Source organism: Lepisma saccharinum, chromosome 16 (genome assembly GCF_977018435.1).
Source record: "Lepisma saccharinum chromosome 16, izLepSacc3.1, whole genome shotgun sequence".
NCBI classification, from domain to species: domain Eukaryota; kingdom Metazoa; phylum Arthropoda; class Insecta; order Zygentoma; family Lepismatidae; genus Lepisma; species Lepisma saccharinum.
The window spans coordinates 16,076,868-16,097,302 of record NC_139244.1 but is presented as its reverse complement, the minus strand read 5'-3'; the positions used below and the strand labels follow the sequence as shown (position 1 = coordinate 16,097,302).

The window sequence follows — 20,435 nt, the reverse complement described above, 5'->3', positions numbered from 1 at the left end:
TTGTTGCACGTTTTCGGATTTGCCCCCTCCCTCAAAGAAAACCTAGGTAGTAGAGTACTGATGATGATGATGATATTCTCATTATTGGCATAAAAGGGACCCCAATAGTCCACCGCCGATTGTTGCGACAAAGACCAACAAGAACATTGTTGAGACATTCCCATACGGTTTTCTCGATACTTAGATATCTCGTGTTAAGTCAAACTTCTGCACTGGTTCTGATAACAAAAGGTAGATTTCATATTACTCAAGATATGCATAGAGACCAACCAACCTAAAAAAAGAGGTCCGCTAAAAATAACTGTACACATTGTGTGCATTTGTCCAAAAATTATTAGGACTATAGTCAAATAGCGATAAAATGCTGACTCGTGTCATGTATTCACCCATTCTCCAATTGGCAACATTATGTTCCCGATCACATGAAACCAGATGTATTTTACAGTAATAAGCATTGCAGTAATGTCCAAATTACATAAATATAAACAAAAATAAAGTCGCAGAAGATACGCTACCGGGTAAGATTAACCACATTGCGTATACCATTGACTACACCCCTGAAATGGAGAGAGAACATTGCAGCCATGATGCCCCCCCCCCCTAAGTTATTTTTCGACGCCTCTGCTCCAATCAATAAAGACGCAAATACTCCCCTGCTGCACGCAAATGCATCTCATAGTTCCAGAACACTCTTCAAAATGCACAATTTAACACGTCGTGATTCAGGGAAGAGTACAATACTTGCGATAAGTTGAGCTTATCTTCCAGTTTATAAACACACAATCCAACCATTCTTTTATTTCCTATTCTTTCTTCTTGTTGCTATTAATCCATTTTTTCTGTTCTATTATGCACTTGCTCTTCAACTCTCTCAAGTGCTCTACGTTCATTCTTCTGTCAGAAAAATCCTCCATGGTCTAGTGAATAAGAATAAACGTCTGTAGAGCGTTAAGGTGGTGTAAATTATCCACGCGACGGTTTCTTTGGACCTGCAAGTGTCAAAAGCTTCGTGTGTAGGAGAATCAAGTTATTCGTTCAGTGTGCAAGGGCAAGAAAAAGGTTGTGCTTACGAACTAGGAGATTGAAAAGCTGATACACCAATGTAAGTAAAAATCACTTTCTTACTAAATAAGTCATAGATAGAGCTTCTTGCACAGTTGAATGCATAAATATTACCAGGCAAATTGTCCGTCGCTGTTTTAATACGTTTTTGTCTATTTTGTCAAATTGTCCATCACTATTTTAATTCATTTTTCTTGCATCTTACACGTTTAGATTTAACTTTTTATGTGCCTCCATTGGACCCTTTCACTACAAAACGACGACGTCACCATTACACCATCGTGGAGGGGCAGGATTAAGCAAGTCTGTGAAAATTTTGCCAGCAGGCTAGATTACTATTTTAAAACTATACGGAAGGCGTGAACATTCATGGAAAAAGTATACATTTTCAGTTAAACAATTATCCACCCTACTTACCTTTGATACATCAGCTTCTGGAGGAGAGACAGTAAAATTTTGCACTGGAAATATAAATTCTCTTCAACAGATGGGTGGGGCAGTTGAGGACTAAAAGGGGTAACGTTGTAAGTGCCAAAAGCGAAAGTGTTGGGAAATCGCATCGTTCCGCACATCAGCCCGTAAGAACGTTCACACTAGTGACCTCTTTACACGCCCTTTGAACTACTTAGAGGGCTACCAGCCACTTTTCACGTTTGCCACATTATAAAGCATTGCACATTTCACAGTTTAACGTGGAAAACGGTGTTTGAATTATTGTGGCACTTATAGCGTTTACCAATTTTAGTCTTCAATTCATCTTCATCGTCAATGTTAACACAGAGAGGCAGATAAATAACGTGAACTATAACCAAAATACAAATTTGGTATTGGTTGTATTTTAAGGGGATGCGCGAAATGTAGTACCGAAACCCGGTTATTTTCTTACGTAGAATCCGATTCTACAATACAAAATGGGGGAGGGAGGGAGGGAGGGAGAGAGAGAGAGAGAGAGAGAGAGAGAGAGAGAGAGAGAGAGATAGAGGAGAGAGTGAGTTTCCATTTCAAATTTCACAGTTGCCCCTCGCCCACCCCCAGGGGGATATCATTGAATAGCTTTCTTTCACTTATTAAATACATATTGTCTCGTTTTCCGATTCGATGTGTATTTCTCACGATATTTGTCCGTTCCGGGACTTTTGGACCACCCGATATACATGGACGTCCGCAGGATTTTTTTCCAGGGAGGGGCAAGGAAGGTATTTTTTCCAGGGGGGGGCAAACAAGGCACATTTTCCCCAAAAATGGTGTTGTTCCCTAAAAAAACATTGCTTAAATTTGAATTTATGGTGTTCATGGAATAATTAACACATATTATTGTGGCAAAAATGAAATTATATGTGTGAAATACATAATTTTTGGTTGACTTTCATTTTCCAGGGGGGGGGGGCACGGCCCCCCCTTCCGGACGCCCATGCCGATATATATAGTCCATAGTGTGTGTTTGTTTGTGTGTGTCTCTGCTCCTTCCCCCACCAATCTGCAGCGATTTCGCACCCTCTGCACAACACTAGAATGCATCAAGACAAACAATTTTTCTTGATATGTGTTTCTCCTTGTTCTTGATTTTGACCCTCCAGCAGGCACGTAGCCAGGGGCTACAAATATCTAATTTAACTAGCATATAGTGGTAATAATTTGAATTCCTTAGCAGGATTAAGCATCTTGTATAATAATGTACTTACAAATTCTTCATGACTTCTACTCCCCACTTTTTTTGCCTTTCGGTGGCTGCTGCTGATATGGGATGAGCCCCCGTTCCCTATAGTTTGAGTTTGTTTCTAATTGCTCTTTATGCACAGAACAACTAATCGAGACTGGATCTAGAGTTTAAAGTGCCATTCAAACCTCTATGTGCTCCGCACGGTATCAATCCTGGGACCCCTTGATTATGCCAACGATGTTACCACTATGCCACTGGAGAGGCTTTATCTAGTGTAAGGCAAATGTTTCTGATGGTGCCATGATGGTTGAAATCTGCAGTGGTACTGATATCAGCAGTAATATAATAATAATAATAAATTTTAATTCAGGCGAGGTTCAGCCTATGGCGTTCTCTCACCTAGTTGTATGCTTGTAAAAGTATGTAGATATACATGGATAAAGTAGGTAGTATTTATTTAGTAGGCATGTTTCGGTTATATAATAGAGATGACTCTTATCCTTGTAACATTTTGGTGATACTCAAGGTGCTGTAGTAGAATATCAGACCACACACAACTTTATAAAAAATTCAACAATATTTGTATAAAACAATCACATAACTTATTTTGTTACAGAATTTTCCATTGAGATCCTTCTAATTTTTAAAGTACAAAAATGTGTCCTGTTAGTGACAAGTGACATTAGTAATGTACTTTTTTCTATTTCAGATGAAATTCTTCTTTACTGTGATAGTTGTTATATTTTCACCAAGTCTCTATGCAGCTACTTCAACAAATTCAACGCACAGGTAAAACAATATTCTAAATACAGTCACACAATATTTGAAAAAACGGCAATGTATAGAATTTCAATCTAAAATATATATTATTTTCCTGTAGTTTACGGTGATTACAAGCATAAGAAAACAGTTTTTCGTTGTGACATTTCAGGAGAACACGCGCTCCCTTCATCAGACATTTATTTTCATTTTGACTAAAAAAAAAAGAATCTGAAATAAAAATTAAACACACTGCTTCTTTTCACAGTTAAAAAAAGGTAAAGTGCTCCCCTGTGCTTAGCACCACGCCATGAAGGCGTATAGGGGGTATGGGGGTAACGCCCCACACTTTCTTGATCCAGTCGTGAGTGGGGGTGATGTGATCAGCATCACGCCCCTGACCACCTTTACCCCCCAGGGTTTCCCCCAGGTACCCATATTATTCGATGCTGGGTGGGTACCGGGGCCACTTCCGACGTTAGAAAAGTTCCCGGATTTGAACCTTCTTTTCTCAGTTAGGTTGCTATATTACAACAATGTAACATTGACAACATCCATTATATAACGGATTCTTTTTGTTTAAAAAATTGCTAACCATTGTTATAACTGTATCTTTAGTCAAAATGAAAATAAATATCTGATGAAGGGAGCGCGTGTTCTCCTGAAACGTCACAAAGAAAAACTGTTTTCTTATCCTTGTAATAACTGTAAACTACATAAAAATAATTCTACAATGCAAGCAATGCATACATTCAAGAAAAACTAAAATATATATATACTGTAAAACTGAGATTCGGTTGTAATTAAACAATTTAAATATCATAATGAGAATCATGTACATACTTGGAGTAAACTTGTTTGTCTAATCACTGTTATAAATCCAAAGTTGCAGAACAAATTAGAAAAGCTAACCTAATCAAAATAGATTGTAAAACTTCATTAATAATTATGGTAGAATATTCAAGAAATAGCTAGGTACATATCTTTTCTTAATAACCTTTAGGTAATTGAAGTCTATTTATAAACTATTTAAGTGTTTGTTTTACAGTAGTTTGAGAGAAATGATCTTCAACACCACCACCAGAAAGTCTTCAAGAAAGTTAACAGACATTTTGCCACAGTCTGCAAACAGGACTAGGATTGGCAGATTTTTTGTCATCAACACATCGCAGAAAGATAAATTAATAGTGAGTTAAAATTAAAATTATGGATGTGTCCTTTGTACTATAGTTTTGACACCTGTGTTCTTCTCTCTTACACAAGTAGTCTTCACCAAGTGCCTAGACAATGTTATGAAGCACCTACTTAATTCCTTCTGCCTACAGACTTGGTGTGAAACAAATAACATTTCTAAAATTTAACACAATCTAATAAGAAAATTAATGAAAATTATAAACTGCATGATGCTTAATATAATATTTTATAATTCAGGCTAAAAGAGAAGTTACTTATGATTATTGGCACACTATAAGCATCAGTAACATAAAACTAAAAATTCTATTATTACAATCAATGGCATGTCCAGGGTTTTTGAAAAGGGAGGGGGTATGTATACTTTTTTCTTTAGTAGTTAATCCTCATTTTGCAATCTTTTCCTGCCTTTCATGTTCTTGTTTTTTTTATAAACACTGGACCAAAGGAGGGAGGGATATGACCCCCACCAACCCCACCTTGGGTGCACCATTAATTACAATAAAAAAAACTCATCATCATGACCCGTCCCCTAGTCCAAGTAATAGAAATTATATTACCTGTTCAAATCACTACAGCATACCCAACAATTGCAAGAATCATTCTAAATTATAATAGAAACTAAAGTTTAGGCCAATGTCACCAGTAAATATGCTTGGATTATGATTTACTTGTGAATATCTTAAGTATAGTCTGTCCTGGATATCTCTTGAGCAAGTGAACAAAGACAAGTCTCTGCTCAATTAGTGATGCAAGATGGCTCCAACAATGAACATGTGAGAGGGAATGGGATAGCATGGAGTGCTATCGCAGCAGCATGTACTGATTCACTCTTCCCCCTCAATCCCCCCTTCTTCTCTGCTGCTATGCGTGACCTTGCTCCACAGTTTCCTGGGAGACAGTATAGTAGCATGCTTAAGTTGTTAAGGGTTATAGCACACCCGTTTGATCCGTTTTTTAAAAATAATAACTTGTATCAATAGAGGATAAACTATAGCCACGGTGGCTCATTCGGTAACGCGTCTGACAACCATGCTAAAGGTCCCGGGTTCGATCCCCGGCCGGTTCAAATCCGGGAACTTTTCTAACGTTGGAAGCGGTCCCGGCGCCAACCCAGCGTCGAATAACATGGGTACCTTGGGGAAACCCTGGGGGGTAAAGGCGGTCAGGGGCGTGATACTGATCACATCACCCCCACTCCCGACCGGATCAAGAAAGTGTGGGGCGTTACCCCCACACCCCCTATACGCCTTCATGGCGTGGTGCTATGCACAGGGGAGCACTTTTTTTTACTATAGCAGTAACTACTAAGAAAAGAAGTCATAACTACCTTTCACTGATATTCAAAGAAACAGGCCAGCATTTGAATTCAGAAACTTTGGTATTAATAAGGATGAGAAGCTTGAAAATGCTGGCCTGTTTCTTTGTGCTTCTCCTCTGATCATTTTCATCTCATCATCATTCATTCACATCATCCCAATAGCAAAGTAAAACAAAATACAAATACCAGACAATTTCTTGACATTGTGTGTTCAATTTTGTGATCTGGGCTGACTTCCGTGGCAGAGTGGTTAGCACAGCATGTTCCTACACCAGGGTCCCAGGTTCGAATCCCGATCATGGGTGTTCTCTGTGATTGTTCCTTCATCAAATTGATCAAGTCATCACTAGAGGCACATATTTTTGGTAAATAAAACAGCAAAATTTCGGTACAACCAAGACAAAAGCGGTAAATAAAATAAAATTTCGCTGTTATAGCGATGAAAAAGCAGTATATAAAATGACATTTTGGTTTTAAAAAATGTGAATATAATCCCAAATTTGATTTAAAAACTGCACTTACTACACAAAATAAACATATCCCTTCTAATATCACAATAATGTCATTTCCAGAATATTAAGTGTAATCCTGTACAAATATTTACAGCAAAATTAATCAATTTTCCATGAATTGCATAACTCACAGGATAATTCTGACTTCAGAAAGTGTCGCGTCATGTGTCTAAATTTCATGTTTAATTTTGCAGTTCATTTCGCATAATTTCGTGACAAAACAGGGTAGGAAAATGCATCTCACCCCTTTCAGAAACATGAAAAATTAATATTACAATGTGTTATTTCACATTCGTGTTTTCGTCAAAAACAAAATATGCATGCTTCTAGTCATCACTCATCCTCATCTTCGCAATTAGCCTAAAGTAGCAGAAAAGCATTAAATAAACCAAATCAATCAATAAAATTTCGTATTTGGAAAAACAAAATGTATTTTCATTGTAGGTGGAGTTATCCTTCAAGATACCATTCTTGACCCTGGAGAAAGGAGACCTTTTTGGATTAGGTATTAAGAAGAGGACACATAATGAGGATGTGCCTCAAGCGAGCACTGGGTTGAAAAATCTCAACAACAAATTTGGATCCATTCTTTCTGCATCTGCTTTAGGATTGGCAGCTCTATATGTTGTGCCAAAAATATCTGGAATGTTACCTGGAATATCAAAATTTGCCTCATATGCTCGCTGTAAGTTTCTTCCTAGTGGATGTGTTATTTATTTATTACAACTAAATGCTTTTATTAATGTATTTTTTTTTACATGACAAAGCAGCTACAAAGAATTTAATGTGTTTACATGAAGGAATCAAACATTACAAAATAATTCAAAATTTGAAAATGATTTTTAATTTTTCATGATTTTTTGTTACACTTTCTCAAAAAACTTTTTCAAGCTAACATTGCCAAGTAAGTCAAAATCACTTTCAAAATAAGAATTTTTGTATTATTTTGTAATATTTAATGGTCATTATTTAAACCTTTAGGAAGAAAAGAAAAATTCTAACGCAAGTAAACTTTTTTGGGTATCCTTAGACCTACTTTAGGTAGACAATTTTCTGTAACATACCTAGAAACATGGGTTACATCTGTCACTCAACCCTTTAACTGTGTTTAAAGTATAAATTACACTGTGCAGTGTGCACACGTGCTGATTATTCTCTCTTTGTCTTTGTTCTAAGCTACATTGTGTAGTTCTGCTACACAATATACAATATTATATACAGTTAATGTCAGCTGCATGGTTGAGTCACAAGTTGTCTACCATGTCCCTAAATACATAACTAAAGCAGTGTCATGTTTTTACTTTTGGCCACGTTGGCACTTTCATGTTCATTTTTATTACTTAACACACCCCTGTGCCCAATTTGCCTTCATTAACCCACCTCCCTATAACATGCATGCCTGCCCAGAATAGTTTACAGTGTTGCAATCTCGCAGTGAATATCAATCGGTGACACTGGTCATGCATGCACCTAACAGACAGTTAAATAATAAAAAAAAATCATCCATTAATCCAAAACATACTAAACCACATTCTAGTGTTTCTTAAGGTTGAGCCGAAGTGTATCAGTATCAGAGAGTATTAGTTTGAATTTAATCACCAACACTGATTAATAATTTTTCCAAGTCTCTCGAGAGACGTAAAATGCTACATAACAATTTTGCGTTGCCTAAATATCCTGAAAATTATGCAAAATTTGCCATTTATATTTATCTTGCACCAGTATAGTGCAGAGAAAATGGATTTTGTGTGACTAAATGACAACTGAATAAAATTCTCTTGAGCTAACATCACTCTCATCTTCAGGGTAAAAGTGCAGCGTCGAGCGGAAACTGTTCCAGAGCTGACCTGATCAATAGCCTGAGTGAATTTATTTATCATTCATCCAGTAGCGTAACTAACATGTCTTGCACCCCCCTGCAACTTTCAGTTGTGTGTTAAAAAAAAACTTTATCTTCTAAAATATTAATTCACACATACGTTTATATTTAGTATAAACAAATATGAAAATTCATACATGTAATTTGAATAAATGTAAAAACTGGTACGAAAGTTTAAGACAGCAGACAAACTGTAAAACCATGCATCATTAAAGTGTTTATCGAACCTATCGGCAAACAACCAGCACGGTACACACTAAACAGTGTCTAGAATAGATGAGTAACGAAACCAAAATCTCTATTTTCTGTCAGGTTTTAGTGCTAGCGTAATAATAATAACTGGAAGTGAAAGATCTCATACTCACCGGGTCTTGCGAGAAATATGTTTCTGTTTTACTTGGTTTGGGTGATAAAATTGAAGCTTTAATTATTCTGCTAGTATACCTCATTCTCTAATTACAAACCAATATCGCTATTCACAAGCATTGGTGTCTGCCTCGATTTTTAAGTCGGCATCGGCATCAGGATTAATCATCTAGGGGTGCTAAGGTGGTGAGGAGATATAAACATAAGAGTTGCCAGTGCATTTTCTTTACTGTCGTCTACTCTTCTGCAATATAATTAATTACTTGAACTATTCAGCTAATGAAGGTTTACTTCTAATCTGATAATTTACTTTCTGCTTTCTAGTGATTAACATTTTCTGTTTGCAGTTGTAGGGGCATAAAAGTATAATATGTTTCGTTAAAAATATATTTTAATACCGAAAGGAAAACTTTTGTGAGCTATCGGTATTTCATAATTTATCATTCCTACTGTGCCCGCTAAGCTCATGTGCCCCCCGGCACAGCAGGGGTAGCGGGGTGCTATTTACACCACTGCATTCGTGGCCAACAAAGCTTCAAGACTAACTATGAGAACTTATTCATAAATAGATCTGGTAGATTGACACGGTTCATTTCACCAAAATACTTAACATGTCCTCAAGTGTTGGTATTAGTATCAGTGGGAACTGGTCAGCATTGGTATTGGTTCAAAGTGGTATCAACCCAGCCCAGTATTTTTATATATCTTCGCCTTTTCCCCTCTTTTCTGCTAGTCCAAAATGCCAGAAAATCCTTCAATATTGTGATACTGGAATTTGCATTTCCATTTAGTCAAAACAATTTTATTTGCAAGTACACACAGCTAAATAAAAGTGTGATACATTGGCTTATCTTCTGTTTCTGTGAAGTATATTGGCATATATAAATTCATAAATTGCTACTCTTGAATAGAAAATGTATTATTGAGTGTGACTTGTTATCACAGAGGTATAGTTTTGGAGAAGCATTTATACTTCCAGATGAACATTTTATTGCTTCCAATACACTTGACAATATTTATCAGATTTCAATATGCAATGTTTTAACAGTGGAACCTCGATTTTACGTTTTTCAGGGGATCAAGCTGAAAAAACTTAAAATGTGAGAAAATATAAAATCGAGGAAAATTTTATTCCATTTTGCTATGTTGGGATCATCATGATTGAATGTATAATAAGGGAAAATGTAAAATCCGGGAATGTAAATCAGAATGTAAATGTATTTAGAAATAGAATGCCAATTTCTGAATGGTAAAAATTAAAATGGCATAAAAAATCCGTTTGTGTATTAAAAATATCTTGCACTTTTTGTACTTTACTTATTTTATATTATTTTTGGCTATTATGACTAATTCATATGATGGGGTGAATGGTGAGTGAATTGGATGTACTTACATTGTTTAAAAAATGCATAATTAAATGTTAAGGGGTGGAAGGAGTGGCTGTTTATGAAGACACCCAAATGCATTTGGCTGACTAACGAGGCTCTGGCATCTGGACGGCCAGTATAATCCTCCGTGAGGCTTGTGTCGTGTACTGGCCTTATGCATTTCAGATCGTTTCTTCATTTGTTTCATCAGCATTCATCCTCATCTTCGTCATCATCATCCATCGCCGTTTCCTGCCTCTGGCTTGGTCGGCATAGAAGTCAAGCCTCTCCATTTTTTCCTGGTCTTCCACCACTCTTCTCTCTCCATGGTGCTCCAATCTTGTCCTCTTCTCCTAACACTCTCCAGTATCTGCTCTTTTCACCTTACTCTCACTCCTTGTGCATTGTAAGCTCTTACTGTCAGTCTTTCTGCACCCATCCTCTTCTTCATGATTAGCCCGAAGTTGCAGAAAAGGGAAGTAAAATAAATCAAACCAACCAAATCAATTAAATGTTTAACTATGTATGTTCTTTCATTAGATGAGGATGCTGATAACTTCAAGGAACTTTTTGCAAGAATTAATCAAGTTATCAGAGCATATGGAGGAGGAACTTCGGATTGCATTCTGAAAGCAGTTTGCAGTTACGTCAAAGTCGCAGATAACAAAGACACTGCACCTAGTACAACGAAAATTGTTTCTGCATTAAATTATGTAACACGGTAAGACAGGAAAAAAATTCGCATATTTTGATTCGTTATTTAATTTTGTTCAGGAAAAAATTTCAGGCTGGGATTTCAAATCATTTCAGTATGCATATACTGTATTAAATATGAAAAAAATAGGCCAGTAGCTCATAAAGACACTTTCAAAGCGATACTACATTTTGGTACGTTTGCTGTTTACAAGAAAATACACAGGCATATTCTTGCAAATAGCAAACCAACTGAAATATTGAATCATTTTCAAAGAGAATGTCATTATGTGTAATTGAGCTGCACATTTTTTTCATATATATTATTATACCTCGAGATTTGCTTCATCCATTTCTTTACATATAATGGCAAGAAGAGAAAACTTTACGATTTAATTATTGTTAAAATTTTGCATGCACAATAGTATTATTATTTAATGGATATTTTGGGGAAAATGTTCTTGGTTTCTGTTATGTCTAGTTTTGTGTTTTTAGTTAAATATAGCACGAAAATTAAATTAAATTTCTTCTGTTTGTTTTACACTTAATATAGTAGGGATGGGATGGGATAATTACTTCCTGTATATTGCACAATACTGTGAAGGCATATGGTGTATGTGGAACTATGGTGCCACACATTCACAATCTTGGTCCAATGTCCAGGTCATGTTGTCAGCTCCCAAAGGTACTCAATTATTAGAGGCTGGGTAAACCCTAGAGCTGTTCCATGCAGGGATATTCTAGAAAACTACCACCCCGGGTAATGGCTGGCTCTCACATGTGGCAGTCAGATTTTCTACCAAGTGGACTACGGCAGTCTGTGAGTGAGAGTGAGTGAGGAGAAAGAGAGAGGGGGAGGAGAGTGAGGGAGAGAGAGACTCTCTCTCACTCTCACTCACTCACTCACTCACTCACACTCTCTCTCTCTCTCGAAAATAATTGATACCTAATGCAGAAAGAGGGTCTCCCCAACAGCGTAGTAGTAACATTGTAGCCTTGTAATCAAGAGATTCCTATGTTGGATGCCTGGTGGTGGCACGTAGTGGTTAGGATGCCATTTTAAACTGTAGGTTGTCACGATTTCTGTGCATAAAGTGCACTTTAAACCAAACTCAATAAAGCAAGCAAGCTACATAATGCAGAAAGGATAGTTTTATGAACATTAGAATGAATATACATCAAGCCAATATTTGACATTCATCTGAATGGATTCCATTCAGGAGATGCAGCGGGCACTGCAGCAATGATTCAATGAGGGTCGCCATCAACCCATGCCAGAGCATCACAACATGATACGATGAGTCAGACAATAGAGAACCAATGGTAGTGTACATAAAAAAAAAGGTTTCCAGGTCGGAGAATGCATATTCTCTGTCATCCTGATGCTTCTCAGTGCATCTGCATCTATTGAATTGAACCTGTTCAGATGAATGCCTCTACTGCCACGATTTGCATCCATGTTCCATGGCAGACTCATTGCAAGACTTGCAGCTGGCTCCGTATGAGAGACTTCTGAGCATGTGCACCTGCGTTCCGACAAGGTTGCCAACTTGTATTGGTAGATGCACTATGCGCCACCCTGTGTATATATATGTGTGTGTGTGTGTGTGTGACCAGATAAATGTAGATGTTCTATCATTATCATTATTTCTATTATTCAATGTTTCTTAGAAGGGTCAGGTTCCCCCTAAAAAGTTTCTACCACCCCCATGCCTATAATTTATGAAAGATATGAGCATATTCCATTGCATCTAACCGCATGTAAAATATACCCACAGTTTAATTTTAATATTTTCTTGCAGAAACTATTTACCACAATATTTACCACAGTGGACAATCATAAAGGGAGCGGTTACCACAGGACAAGGTAGGAGGAGCTGTGCATCCTTTTATAGGAGGTGCCCTTTAAGTGCGGATATAATGAGTTACGCTGCAAAAATTATGCTTTTGAAGTAAACTGTTCTACTCTGTTGTTGAACTTTCGAAACAGGTCAGTGAAGAGGTTATAATGTAACACTGGGCCAGATATGAAGTGAACCACAAAGCGAAGATATACCAATACCAGGTGAAAAAACTGTACTTCAGAAGGAAATGATTTTTTTCCCCCTTAGAGATAGGACTAAATGAATATTTGTTCACTTTCTTTAACTTTATATTTAATTTAATGCAACTTGCTGTCATACATCTTGCGTTGGAAAATTCATTTTTATTCAGTTTTCATATTTATAAACAATACAATCCTCCATTTTACAACAGGTGCTGTTTCACCATCATTTGCAGGGAGAACTGATCGAAAAATTTTGAGGAAAACAAAATTTTCAAATGAAAGCATTAAAAAAACTCGGGGAAAATCCAAAAATGGTAAATGCAAACACTCTTTAAAATGATCCCCGATTACTATTTATGTCATTGAACAACTTTTAAAATAAAGATTAAAAATTGGAAAATATTTTATAGTGTAGTCAATCACTGCCTAGAACTCAGCTATGTAATATAAACCTTCACAATTCCAGCCCTTTCGAAAAAATCCTGCATATTCTAGTGGATTTGCACATTTCTCGTTTGTATATCAGGCTCAACAGATTGAAACAAAACACTAGTGCTATGAGTTATATTCTGCTATATTTTGCAGACTTTGTTTCCAGATGTTACATTGTTTATTTGTTATGACCAGAAAGCTTTATATTTAATTTTGTGATAATAAAACCAATGAAGATAAGATTGCATGATTAGAGTTTTTAATTTTTGTTAAATCCTATTGACAATTTTTCTACCAGGCATCTATCCACAACTACCACATATTCGGATGGCTTGTCTAAACACAATATGTCAAAATCATAGAGGAAATTTGGGAATGGCAAAGTGAAGAACTGTGATAGTGTTTGAAACTTGCAGTTGCAAGGTACAAAATGAGGTATGAAGTATAAAGTGGACTCCAACTTTGACCAACCAATAACTTAACGTCATTTTTAATCATGTTCTCTTTCTGACACTTCTCATATGTTGAGATAGGAGTTCCACAATGACAACATAACTATATTATTTTGGAGACCAGAGCTTTTTCATGGAAATTGTACCTCTTGCACTCCTCTCCTCTCCCTGATGTGCTATAATTGCAGGTGGCTCGATGATGTCAACCAAAGAAAAACTGGTGGAGGTAGTTGTTATTACATTAACATTAGGGATGCACCTATATGAAATTTTGGCCAATACCGATAAAGTGCCGATATACATTTATATATTTTTTTACTATACTACTATACTATAAAATTTAATGATACAAATAACCAATATTCTACTGATCCGATATAAAATTCCAAACGGTCCTTGCAGAATCTGAATGGTCCATTGACCTCCTTAGTAAGTGTGTGTTAACAGGTGATTGAAACGTTAAAGAAGCTGCATACTTAGACATTTACTTTTAAAAAAGGATAGAATGGAGATTATGTGTTTATATCCATAAAAATTATAACAGAATGGCTGAATATTGTACCAATTCTAAGTTATTTATTGATATATCGGATTGGTAAAATTACTGGTTAATTTTACCAATAAACCGATATCCCTACAGAGTACCAATTAATCTGTCTCATTCCTAATTAACGTGCTGTGTCACTCAGTCAGATTACCAAGTTGATCAAGAAATTTTGAGAAATGACAGTTAACATTACCATTATCAAACCACTTGTAACAGAAAACATGTGGGGTTCAAATAGAAGTTACACTGAAAATGATCATTGTGTTTGTTGTGAAATTCTGGTTCATTATGACATGTCACATGATCACCATTTCATTTAAGAAAATGAAACTGATTACAAGATGATGGTGCTACCATATCCTAGTAAATTCTCTCCCTATGCTATATCATGCATTGAAATTCTAGCCGAAGGTGTTTCCACACCTATGTACACCAGTGGCGACTCCTGGAATTTTTGGGGTGTAGGAAGTTATGGTAAACAGACCGAGGAAAGTTTTCGAAAATGGTTCAATTACACAGTGATATGTATCTCCTGTACCTTGGATTAGCCATTGGATTTGTAACATTAGCTGCAGGCTCTCCCTGCCTGTCGTGTGTGGATTAAGAACAGCTTTGCCAATACCAACCTCCTGATAAGAAAATGTGCTGTTTCAACTCATAAATTATGCTAAATGTGATAAAATTATGCTAGGGTTTATTATTATTATTATTATTATTATACAATTATTAATTTATTGTCATTTTATGATGACTGTAGTAGTTTTAAGTTCAATTTTATTTTGCTATTTTGGAGTTGTGAACTGCGTTATTGATTATTTATTGTAGTTAAGCAACATTAGGAATTTCGACCATTCAATAAAATGGGTTTAACATAGTGCTTGAAAAAAGTTGAAGAAAATTCCATGACTGGTAACGGCGTCCGTTTGCTTTATTTGTGACCTCCAACTCTTTCTACCGATTTCCTTGTATGAAATGTTCCTCCCTTGTTAAATCGGGGAGGATAAAAAAAAAGATAAAAACAAGAGGATGGATCAGGGTCTGTAAAAGCTTGTCCCTTGGTCGACATACTTCCTCTTGTTTGAAACAAGTCCGCTAGAGAAGTACAAACAAGATCTGGAGATTTTCTTAAAAATAAATATTTCCTCAAAATATCTTCATTAGAATTCAATTTCTCTTTTTCCTAGGGACGCCTGTTTTTGAGATGATGCTGGATTTTCCATTTTGCCAAACACAGAGTGCTAGGTGCCAACGAAGTTCAAATTTTGCTAGGTTTAGAACCATTATGCAAGAGTTGGCATTACTGTTGAGGAACCCACGGGACCTTCCTCGCGGACCATATAACTGGGCAACCCCCTGCGAACACCCGCCCTCCCTTGCACTGCCCCTCACCCATCTGCCTGTAGGATGACGAGAAAGGTTCCTCAGTGGCAGGCAAAGGATCGTCTTTGGGCAACAGATCTGGAACGAGCGGGTGATAGCTAGCACATTGACTCTTGACAGTCGAGTAGCGAACCTTGATTGCACTCAAAATTTTATAACGCTCATTAAACTCTTAAAAAGTAGAAAACTGGAAATACGTATAAATGAAACTGTAGGAAGTTCCTCACTTCCTACATGGAGGAATCACCACTGATGTACACCCCTGTACTTTTGATTGCCAGCCCACTTCATACAGAAAATTCTAGAAATTAATGAATGGCTGAAGTCAGAGTGACTTTTTTCCTGGAACGTCTGCCTTATAATATTTATGCACCCAACTCTACCATGGCATATACTATCACAGTAAAACTATTTCACAATAAACTTATAATATCAGTATTTATTTCTATACATATACAATTAAATGTGGAATATAAATTCGTTTCACAGTTTAACAAGTAGAATCTTACAATTGTAAACATTAAAAAAATATTATAATACCATGTTTTGAGATGTAAATATCCACTATGAACTTAATTTCATTCCTTCAATATATATGTATATATATATATAACTACATAACACAAGAAAATCAAATTAAATAGTTTCATAGCACATCCTTTCACTTGCTCAAAACCCATTGTGCAATACTGCTTCATAAAAAAAAATTAAAAAGAAAATATTATGATTTAAGTATGTATTTGCATCACAATGATCGTCAATCAGCATCTTAAGTAGTGAACAAAATTATGATTTATGTTGTCAACATGTATGAAAAAATTAAGTTATAAATGAGAGAATGGAAACAGATCTAAAAATTATATCAAATTATATATTATAATAAATGTAATGTAGGAGTAACAAATAGGTCTTGGATAGTTATCAATTCACCAAACTACAATGGAGTGTTCAGTTGTTCAATTGCTATTGAAAATTAAGAATGTAAAAGCTATCTGAGCGAGTTTCTTGAATTTGAATACAACTTAAAGTTTTGCAGACAAGTGTAAGTACATTAGAAGACAGATATTCACACACAAAAAATTATCTCTAATTGAATTAGTTGCAGTACTTGAATATAGATGGCAATACTGTTTTTAAACCTCTAAATAGTCAATGTTCAAAAAAGATTACAATCCATGTACAATACAGTGAAGATTTTGAACTGCACCGTCACTAATGAATAGTACACTGGGCTACATATCACTTGCCTAGTATCACCTTTCAATAAATGTCCACACTTCCTTATCATTTCAGTGTTTCAGCATAACAAAAGTCTTCAGAATCTAATATGAGTAGTGATGTTGCATTTAATCAAATGAGTTGACAATAATATAAAAGCAACAATAAAGTAAAGTAAAGTGTTCCCCTGTGCATAGCACCACGCCATGAAGGCGTATAGGGGGTGTGGGGGTAACGCCCCACACTTTCTTGATCCGGTCGTGAGTGGGGGTGATGTGATCAGCATCACACCCCTGACCGCCTTTACCCCCCAGGGTTTCCCCCAGGTACCCATGTTATTCGACGCTGGGTAGGCGCCGGGGCCGCTTCCACTGTTAGAAAAGTTCCCAGATTTGAACTGGCCGGGGATCGAACCCGGGACCTTTAGCATGGTAGTCAGACGCGTTACCGACTGAGCCACCGCGGCAACAATGTAAGCACCATACTAACCTAACAATGAATCTTCACAACTTTAAAGCAAAATATCTTGGCTCCGCTAACGGAGATCACAGCACATAACTAAAGCTATCAGTCTGATCGTTGTTTCCTTTGTTCATCTATGGTTAACCTATTAAAATAAAGGATAGTAACAATAACTAAAGGTTTACCAAGAACTGAAAGGCAATTGAATATGCTACAAACATTACTTTCATTACTAAATAAATTACAGGGCAGACCCATGGTAGGCTAGAGCCTACCGAAGCAGCTTTTTCATTGGGTGATGCGTGGCCAGTCCCATCGCCTCGGTTTTCTCGCTTTTGAGATTGGAGCCGCTACTACTACCTATCAAGTAGCTTCCCAATTGTCCTCATTGCACCGGGTCAACATCGAATGCTTAATTCCCTTTGCCATCCTCATCCATAATTTTTTTCAGAGCTGACTTAATGTACATCTCAGAGGAGTGCTGTGTGCAGGGCCCTTTACCGACAGTACAAACCTTTTAACTTTTTTAATGGATAGTTTTAAATGTTTCATGTATTATAAAGTGTTTTGGGTGCGGAAATATCACAAATAATGGATATAAAGTAAAACCTCGTTAATCTGGACTAATGGGGGGATAAATTGACCAGTTTAACGAAAGTCCGGATTAACTGAAATAACCTAAAAGAACAGTAGAAAGTGCATTAAAACTCCGTTTATAGCAACAAAACACGTTTATTATGGTGTATTTAAAGGGCATGGGCCAAAATACACTAAACAGTACAGTACAAAGTCTGCAGAAAACAGAATTTCATCAGTGGTTGACTGCCTTTTCTTTGGGAAGTTCTCTTGTTGACTTCTATATGACGCACGTTTTTAGAAGCGATATCGGGCGGAGCTACAGAAAGTGTGTCCTTGGCGACCAGCCAATGGCAGGAGTGCAACGTTGTACTGTTAGGAGACTGCGGCGCGCAAGTTAAACGCCATGTTCTGTATTTTTTTTTCTTGCGCACAAAAAGTTTGCCTAAAACTCGCCACTTTAAGGTTAACCATAAGATGGGGCACGACATTTTGAACATGACCCTCCAAGTCCCATGAATTTCCGTCGCCTACAGCCGGAGTTATTGCTTCTCGAAGAAACACGGGAAACAACACGTCTCTACACACACACACACACAATGAGCCCTTTCGTTTTCCATCCGTGTTCAGTCTGTTTTTTTTTTTTTCGTTGCCACTGTATTGACCCCACTGAGTTGTTGTGTCTTGGTAAAGCTATGGGTGTCAAATTCGGCTGAATATACACAATAACCGTTCATTGTTGTTGGCGTTCACGAACATTGTGAGTCAGTTAAGTCAGTTTGAGTTCAGCGTTTTCGTAACAAGGGCGGTGTAAGATAATTATACTCGTACGCCACGAAGAACAATTGTGAGAGGATTCAATACAGCCCTTATTGATTGATTGATTCGATTTATTTTACTTCGCTTTTCTGCCACTTTTGGCTAATCGCGAAGATGAGGATGGGTGGTGATATGATGAAATTGATGAAGGGAAACTTACAAACACCTATGCCTGGGCCGGGATTCGAACCTGAGAACCCTGGCATCGTAGTGCGCGGTGTAATACAGCCATTATGTTCGATATTTGTGCAATAGTTTGTGTTCCGTGAGTGTTATTAAATAATTTCGTGCTGGCCCCTATGGTGCAGTGGTTAGCATATCGCGATACAATGCCAGGGGTCCTGGGTTCGAATCCCGGCCTGGACATGGATGTTTATGAATGTCCATTCATCAATTTCATTATATCATCACTCATTCCCATCTTCGCAATTAGTAAAAGTGACAGAAAAGCAAAGTAAAACAAATCAAATCAAATTAATAACGTTGCTCTCGAAACGTAGTACCAGTAGTACAGGCACCGAGGGTAATATATTACGTTCACAAGACAGAAATCGTACTTTTCTTACTTCAATGAATTTGCGTCGGAATAAGTGCGTGCTGAAACAGTGTTTTCTCAGAGTCAAGAACGTACGGCTAAAGCGTGTGGTGTATTTGTTTTTACTGTGTTGCGTAATATAAAACAGGGTAAAGTATCTACCACAGAAATTGAACTACTTTTCAAAATGTGCCCTTTTCCTAATAAATGTAAATAAACTAATATAAGTAATTATGAGGGTATGCTTTCAATCAAATAATTACTAAGAACAAAACATTCATGGATGTCTGCAGGATTTTTCGCAGTAGGGAGGGGGTTAAACAAGACATATTCCACCCATAATAGTGTGGAACCCTGAAAGAAACACTCCATCAATATGAAGTTATAATGTTCCTGCAATGTAATAAACACAAATGACTGTGACGGAAATAAAATTATGTGTGAAATAAATACTTTTATGTTGACATTCACTTTCCAGGGAAGGGGACATGACCCCTCCACCTTTCTGCACATCCATAAAAACATTGTTTAAAATTTTTATGCTCTGAAACTTTGCTTCAATGATATTTTGAGGCTAGATTCTTAGATTTTAAGTTAATTTGAAAAATATAAAATCCAGTAGCCATTTTTTAAAAATTCAGAAACAAGTTGTCATATTTTTAGAAGGAATGAAAAAGCCATGAATTGTATTTCTGCTTATGTTCTGGGTAAGTTGGATGATATATCCAAATTTATTTTAAAAATATTAGTGCTGGTGTTGCACCTTTCCCTTCAAATGATAATTCAAATTTTAGTAAACCTTGTTTTCGGTCAAAAAAGAATCAGATAATCATATTTATTTCATTAATTTACTAGTGTACTAAAATATGAATGTGATATGGTGTTACATTTTTTCCTGAAATCCTTATTGTTTGGTTAACATTGTTGTGAAATTTAAAAAATTTAATAATTTATAAGGGAGACAGTGCACCTCACACTTGGAAGCTCTGGGAATGGAAGGAATGAGGAATTCACTTAAAGTTTGACGAGCTATAAAAAATAAACCAAACAAGTTAAAGACAAAAAAAAAAGATGTGGTTTCTCACCACCATGGAAGGAATAAATGTGCCAAATTTCATCAAAATCTGAGATCATGGGTTCCAAAATCCGCCTTTTTG

The 20,435-nt window shown here is 36.6% G+C and overlaps 2 protein-coding genes across 3 annotated transcripts in view; one reads left to right on the top strand and one right to left on the bottom strand.

Moving 5' to 3' along the window:
- The first annotated feature begins 986 nt into the window (after positions 1 to 986).
- LOC145999950 (uncharacterized) lies at positions 987 to 13,534 on the top strand. 2 transcript variants are annotated; one of them, XM_083137238.1, is made up of 6 exons: positions 987 to 1,102; positions 3,432 to 3,511; positions 4,533 to 4,668; positions 6,950 to 7,190; positions 10,658 to 10,838; positions 12,613 to 13,534. In XM_083137238.1, the coding sequence occupies exons 2-6, from the start codon at positions 3,432 to 3,434 to the stop codon at positions 12,764 to 12,766; spliced, it is 792 nt and encodes a 263-aa protein (XP_082993364.1). In that variant the 5' UTR covers positions 987 to 1,102; the 3' UTR covers positions 12,767 to 13,534. The 2 variants fall into 2 exon arrangements, with proteins under 2 accessions (XP_082993364.1, XP_082993363.1); XM_083137237.1 differs by having other exon boundaries at positions 4,530 to 4,668.
- A 2,163-nt stretch (positions 13,535 to 15,697) lies between these two features.
- Positions 15,698 to 20,435, bottom strand: part of LOC145999949 (L-asparaginase-like) — a 28,669-nt gene continuing 23,931 nt past the window's right edge. Inside the window, exon 11 of the mRNA XM_083137235.1 lies at positions 15,698 to 17,493. The gene's annotated coding sequence lies outside the window, so the exon portion shown is untranslated. The remainder of the gene's footprint in view (positions 17,494 to 20,435) is intronic.

Bases quoted from the DNA above. Each gene is read 5' to 3' on its own strand.
- LOC145999950 (XM_083137237.1), top strand. From the start codon at position 3,432: ATGAAATTCTTCTTTACTGTGATAGTTGTTATATTTTCACCAAGTCTC. The intron at 3,512-4,529 runs GTAAAACAATAT...TTTGTTTTACAG, and splicing joins TCAACAAATTCAACGCACAG to TAGTTTGAGAGAAATGATCT. The intron at 4,669-6,949 runs GTGAGTTAAAAT...TTTTCATTGTAG, and splicing joins CGCAGAAAGATAAATTAATA to GTGGAGTTATCCTTCAAGAT.